This window comes from Pseudoliparis swirei, chromosome 20 (assembly GCF_029220125.1).
Source record: "Pseudoliparis swirei isolate HS2019 ecotype Mariana Trench chromosome 20, NWPU_hadal_v1, whole genome shotgun sequence".
Classification (NCBI taxonomy): Eukaryota; Metazoa; Chordata; class Actinopteri; order Perciformes; family Liparidae; genus Pseudoliparis; species Pseudoliparis swirei.
In genome coordinates, this window is record NC_079407.1 from 2,901,168 (window position 1) to 2,908,667 (window position 7,500).

At 44.0% G+C, this 7,500-nt stretch overlaps 1 protein-coding gene across 4 annotated transcripts in view; it reads left to right on the plus strand.

The window, feature by feature from the left end:
- pax3b (paired box 3b) overlaps positions 1 to 1,519 on the plus strand; it is a 27,750-nt gene extending 26,231 nt beyond the window's left edge. For all 4 annotated transcript variants that reach the window (XM_056441759.1, XM_056441758.1, XM_056441761.1 and 1 more), the window contains exon 9: positions 900 to 1,519. In XM_056441759.1, the coding sequence (XP_056297734.1) occupies positions 900 to 917 (18 nt within the window). In that variant the 3' untranslated portion in view covers positions 918 to 1,519. The remainder of the gene's footprint in view (positions 1 to 899) is intronic.
- Positions 1,520 to 7,500: the final 5,981 nt, after the last annotated feature.

Sequence of the window (7,500 nt, forward strand, 5' to 3'; positions counted from 1 at the left end):
AAGTAGCGCGGGGATTGAACGCGGCGCCTCGCCACGTTTCCGCCTGGTCGGTCAGCTGTTTGCCGGCTTTTTTGGGGGTGCTGCAGTCATTTACTTTTGTTTTGGGGACTGCAAATGTGGGGTACGTGTGATCGAATACAATATTGTTGACAACACCAAAAGCTACATAAAAAGCTCCCCTTATACTGTAGCTGCGAGCGTGGAGTGGCACTTTATGACATTGCGTAATCACTGCCAGAAAGCAGGTCGAGTACATCCGCCGGATGGACCGGGCGGCTCCAGAATCTTACATAGCGGAGTTATTTCCCCACAGACCCCCGATGGCAATAGCGGAGACGCAAATCGTCATATTAAAAGTCATTGTAGCGGCACAATTTTTTTCAAGCTGTTATTTTAAGGTACAAAAGTTACATAGTGTTGCTTTAAGTGAAATACACTATCATTTAAGTTAAATACAATTAAATTATATTGTTTTTAAGTGAAATACACTATATCATCTAAGTTAAATACATTTAAATTATATAGTTTTTAAGTGAAATACACTATGTCATTTATGTGAAATACAGAATATCATTTAAGTGACGTCGTCCTTTTGTGCAGCTCTTTGGTTCCTTTAATTAAATTCTTTATTTTGTTTTTCTTTCTTTAAAGGTGCTATATAAATAAAGTTATTATTATAATAATAATAATTATTAATATTATTATTATTATATCATACGGCAGTTATAATATTATCAGCTTCTTTCTGCGTGTGAACAGATATAGATATAGTATTTGCCCCCATGCTACGCTAACCGTAGCTACATGTGAATGTCCTTATAAAACCCGAGTCCTCCACTCTTCATCACTCTCCCCCTCGTGTGTTTATATCTCATAACTTCTCTCTCTTTGTGTCACAGGTGCCATTTCTTATCTGAGGCCGGAGATCACCTGACCTGACGGACAGCGAGAGGAAACCGCCTTTTTTATTTGTATTTTTTTAATGATATATATCTGGACCAAATTTTTTATTTTTCTACCGTTTCCAGGGACACATTCTCTCTCTCTCTCGTGTTTATTTTGTTTTATTTTGTATTATTATTGTTATTATTATTATTGTTATTATTATTATTATTCATTTTTGATGGAGAAATGGACAAAAAGAGAAGAAGGAGAAGAAGGGACCACAAGGAGGAATATCAGACCAAAAAATTGTTGAGAGGAGGTCGGACCAGCAAAGCTCCGCCCCCATCGAGGCACCTCCCACAAAAAGGTCGCTTTAGTGGGGGGGGGGGGAAGCTTTGTTTATTTGTTTTTATTTGTGTTTTTATTTGTGCATTTATTGTAGATCTCTGCGTCCCACGCATGGGGAGAAATTCCAGAAACTCTTAATGTACACCACAGCTGTCCTGAAGCGAAGTCCATTCAAACATTCCTACGACCCCCCCCCCCTTTCTCCCTCTCTCTTTCCATCTCATTGATGTTCCTGGACGGTGAGGCGGGCAGGACCCCGGCGGCCTTTTGTAGTTTCAAGAGAGGGGGCGACTCGGTGGAGGTCAGGGGGGGGGGGTGACCTCAGGGAAAGTGACAGATGAGAGGAGGGCAGCGGAGAAGTGGCTTTAAGGAGGGGGGGGGGGCACGATCGATCACATGGCCCTAAAAAGACCCTCTAAAGTATCTTCTCGAGGCTCACGGCCTCAGCTGAGAGTCGAGCTCGCCATTAAAACAAGAAGAAGAAGAAGAGGAAGAAGACGAAGAGGAAGAAGACGAAGAAGAAGTCTGAGTGGAGTCTCTGGAGTGGCTCTCTGGTTCTGGTTTGGGATACAAAGGAGCTCCACATGTTGCCTTTGAAGGCCTTTTGGGTCCAAAGCAAATATGAAACATGGATAATCCTCCTGCCGGAGCGCCGGGCCGTCATGACGACTGGAGTCGGATCGGAGGGAAAGAAAAAAGAGGAGAGGAGAGACGGAAAATCACAGGAACCAAAACCAAACCTCCATTTTTTTTTGGGAGACTTTTTCAATTTCTTTCCATCATATATTTTCAAATTTTTTCCCATTACATATTTTTTTGCATCAATGAGTAATAATAATAATAATTTAGGTTTCATTCCGGACATATTTATCGTATCCAAAAATAAATAAAAAACCTGTTCTGTACGTCTCTGTAAACTACAAATAAATAAATAAAAGACAACAAATAATAGACCCCCCTCCCACTTTGTACAAGTGAGCGGCGATGCCTGTAAGTCCATGTGTTGGGCTCACACGCCCTGTGAGCCTGTGAGTCCGTGTGTTGGGCTGACACGCCCTCCTCATTCCTTTGATATATATTGTTTTGTTATTATTGGACACATATGACGTCACGTGTACAACGACACATTATCACTATTTATAATAAAATGAAAACTTCTGGAAATAGACCCGCCTCTTGATGTTTCATTCATTTTTTTTTTGTCAAAACATTTTTATCATCTGATGGTGATGTTGTCTGAATGGATTCTTTGTATGACATTTGTATTTAATTTCGGGCCACGAGAAAAGAACAAAAAAAAACAAAGATTGTCTCTCCCGTGGAAGGATACGTGAGCGCTGCGACCGAAAATAGTCCCGAACACAACGAGCTTTACACGCTCAGACATCTGCATCGGAGTATTAATAACCCCCCCACACACATACACACACACAGACAGAGATACACACACACAGACACACACACACACACATACACACACACACACACAAACACACAGACACACACACATACTGACACACACAAACAGACACACACACACACACAGACTGACACACACACACAACCACATACACACACACACACAGACACACACAGACACACACACATGCACACGCTACGGTAACAAAGTGACTTTTGTTTCACGGCGTCTCCGATGAAGAAGCCTTAAAGCGCTTTGGACAAACGACACCCTCCAAAAACAAAACTCTGCAACCCATCCAGCGCGCACACACACACACACACACACACACATATACACACACACACATATATACACACACACACACATTCACACACACACACACACACACACACACACTCACACACAGGGCCCGCTGTGTGTGTTTGTGCACCACATGCATTCATACATTATGTTCATGTTCACATATAGTTTCTGTGTGTGTCTGTGTGTGTGTGTGTCTGTGTGTGTGTGTGTGTGTGTGTGTGTGTGTGTGCCCGGGGGGTATAAAGCCTAATTATAACATTCTTCTGATTAATCGTGTCTGCTGGAGGCCGCGACCACACACTCTATAAATAAAGTCTAAGTCAATAACAACGTCGAGGATCACTCAGAGTCTTGTCAGCTCTGTTTGCTAAGCACCAATGAGAGGACACAAACACACACAAACACACACTCACACACACACACACTCTCACACACACACACACACACACATTGGAAAAGTACAAGCCGAATGGCTCTAATCACCTGCGGCGCTCACAAGCACTCTGTGGATACACACTCACACGCTCACACACACACACACACACACACACACACACACACACACACACACACACACACACACACACACTGTTTGCTTTCCTAATCAGTGCGCGTCATTAAAGATGAAGACTAATCACACCTGTGGAGTTCCATTACTTTTATTAATGAACGCTCCGCCGGCTCTCAAAAGACTTCTTTTATTTCTTTAATGCGCCCAGAGTCGAGTTACACGGAGCTGTTGGGGGGGATTGTCGGACACACACACACACACACACACACACACACACACACACACACACACACACACAATCATAAGCGCCCGCTGAAGGCCACCAGCCTCACAAACCTGTTCCTCGATTTGATTTTTCTTTTTCTTTTTCTGGCTTAAATATTAGTTTTTTCCGAGCCGTACTCATAATAGTACCGTGTCTCGGAGGTTCGCGGTAACCGGCGTTTACAACCGCAGCGCCCCGGTTCGGTTCTGGCCTCCGACGGGAAAGAAAAGGCCCAAAAAATGCTCCACAGAATCATGAAGATATGAGACTTTCACACCTGTGAGCTCCGAGGGGATCGTTGAGGCCGTGGTTTGAAAACACACACACACACACACACACACACGTGATAAATCACTCTGACACACACACACACACCGGTGTGGCACCATGTGATCCAGTAACTGTAGACAACCCCCTGAGTGAAAGAATCTGTTGTTTCCCTCCGTGTTGTGACCTCCAGGCAGCTGCTGCCGTCGCTCCACCGCGGGGAGGAGAACCCTCGGCTCTGGGGAGGAGAACCCTCGGCTCTGGGGAGGAGAACCCTCGGCTCCGGGGAGGAGAACCCCTCGGCGGAGACTTGAGGGGTACGTGGTCTTCTATGAAGGAGGGTCAGACTCAGACCTTAGATTCAGACCTCAGACTCAGACTCCGACCTCAGACTCCGACCTCAGACTCAGACTCAGACCTCAGACTCAGACTCAGACCTCAGACTCAGACCTCAGACTCAGACCTCAGACTCAGACCTCAGGCTCAGACCTCAGACTCAGACCTCAGACTCAGATTCAGACCTCAGACTCAGACCTCAGACCTCAGGCTCAGACTCAGACCTCAGACTCAGACCTCAGACTCAGACCTCAGACTCAGACCTCAGACTCAGACCTCAGGCTCAGACTCAGACCTCAGACTCAGACCTCAGGCTCAGACTCAGACCTCAGACTCAGGCTCAGACCTCAGGCTCAGACTCAGACTCAGACCTCAGACTCAGACCTCAGACTCAGACCTCAGACTCTGATTCAGACCTCAGACTCAGACCTCAGACTCAGACCTCAGACTCAGACCTCAGACTCAGACCCCTCTGTAGACCAACATGAAGACTCAACCAGCTGAGTCAGAACCGGTAAGCAGGCCTCAGAGTTCTGATGTTCTCCTGCTTTAGGCCACGTTGTTATTTACTTATTTATGCGTGTGCTTCACCGTGTTGTTGTTGTTGTTGTTGTTGTTCTTCTTCTTGTTCTCCTTCGTCTTCTTCTTTTTCTTCTTGTTCTTGTTTTGTTCTTCGTCTTCGTTTCCTTGTTCTTGTTGTTGTTCTTCTCTCTTCTCCTTCGTCTTGTTCTTGTTCTTCTTTTTCTTCTTCTTCCTCCTCTTGTTCTTGTTCTTCATCTTCTTCTTCCTCCTGCACGGTGTTGCAAACCGCACACCCAGGAGGTGACCAGGTGGGGTTTATTTTTCGGGGTGCCCCCCCCGTACACACACTTAACCCCTGACCCTCGGGGCGTTCACACAGTCTGTCATCACAGGTCCTGTTGCTGCCGACCTGAGCACCGCCACATGCTGGGGACGACTTAACCTCCGGACCCCCAGACGGAACAACACATCCACATGGGGGCGGTGTGTGTGTGTGTGTGTGAGAGACTGGCAGGCAGCCAACAGATGATACTCAACTGTAAAGTGACACATTATCGCTTTCATTTGTTAAATGTAGCGTCTTCGTCTGCACGATGTATCTCTTTGGTCACCTGAAAATATTCTATATATAAAAATATATATTTATATATAAAGAGAGAATATTTGATATATTAAATATATATATGTAAATATAATATGTAATAATATATAAGTATGTATAAATATATATAAATATATATATATATATGATGTATCTCTTTTGTCACATGAATACATTCTTTATATATATATAAATATATATATAAATAAATACATATATAACTATTTATATACATACATATAAATATATATATATATATATTTATGTATATGTATATATATGTATAGATAAATAAATATATGTATTTGTTCTTACCTTAAGATTGACTTCATAACGCTGAGGATTTGGAGAAACTCTTTCATACTTTATAATAAAACATTGCGGTTGAATTGTGTTTGTTATTGTTGCGTTTTTTAAATCTCTCTCTCTCTCTTGCCAACACCCCTAATATTACAATACGTTCATAACTTGGCTGCAGAACACCCGCCCCCAGCCCCACCCCGTGGGTATCATTTTTCATTTCGACTAAAAGAGGCACAAAAAAGGGGGAATATTGTTGCCTATACGCGTGAGAGAGATCGTTTATGGACCTTTTTTATGGAGAAATTAGAAGAAAAATATGTCTCTAAGGTGCTCGGGTCAGAGGACTTCATCACTACTCAGGAAACTGGAGTTATTGCTTTAAAATAAAAGTAGGAGCATTTTTCTGAATGTAGCCTCGTTGGCTGAACGTTTGCAACATGCTGCACATTGACGGACAGTTCAGAAAATATATCTTGGAGCCCAAAGTTTAAAGTCTTACATCCATTTTGAAGCCATTAAAGAGCGTTTGATACTCCGACGACAAGACTATCACTTTAAGGGCGGGGCCTAATCCACTGCAAATGTTGTGACAGCGGCGTGGGACTGACATGATGAGAGGGAAATTACACCGAGGGGGGCGGAGAGAGAGAAAGAGAGAGGGAGAAGTATCAAAGGGGGGAGGTAGACCGCCCCGCCACCCCTCCCCCTCCCCCCGAAGGGAACATCGGTGATACCGCAGCGCGATAGCGACACCGAAAACATGCCACAAACCATTTGGTCGTGACCAGGTGATGATGTCGAGCGTTGATTGCAAGCAGCGGAAACATCTAGAATTATAAACAGACGCTCTGGCGGAGCCGGTTCTCCTCATCCGGGCCGACATGGAGACATCTGTCGGCACGGCGCCGCTCAGTGTGGACTTTTTAAAGAAAATAGTGTTTAACCCCGCGGCTTCTGCTGATAAGACTCTCTACTCCGGGCCTCGCGGGTTGTTTTCACTCGGCGTCCCACTCATAAGTCACAGGAAGTGAGGCGTTGCATGTTTGGGATTTGTTGCCGTTGCATGAACAGCAACAAATCCCCGTGAGCACGCTGCATTGTGGGGGATGGCGGGGGAAGATATGCGGGTCGTGTTGCAGCGAGGAATGTTGATGTAAAGCAAGAGTTCAGCATTTTGGGAAAGGCTCTTTGTAGCCGAGCGCTAGAGCGGATACGACTCTACCAGCGTAGCGTAGCTTAGCGTAGCTTAGCATAAAGACTGAAAACAGGGGAAGCGGCGGAGTCACGTGACTCGGTCCACAAGGGGGTCTCCTCCAGATCGTAGCACAAGATAACGTCCTTTCATACGTTATTAAGATCCTTTCGTGCGTTATTCAAATCCTTTCGTACGTTATTAACATACTTTCGTACGTGATTAACACCTTTTCGTATGTTGTTAGCATCTTTTCGTACGTTATTAACACCTTTTCGTATGTTGTTAACATCTTTTCGTACGTTATTAACATCTTTTCGTACATTTTAATGTCCTTTTGTACATTTTTAACGTCCTTTCCTACGTTATTAACATCCTTTCGTACGTTATTAACATCCTTTCGTACGTTATTAACATCCTTTCATACATTATTAACACCTTTTCGTACGTTATTAACATATTTTCGTACATTTTGAACGTCCTTTTGTACGTTTTTAACGTCCTTTCATACGTTATTAACATCCTTTCGTACGTCATTAACGTC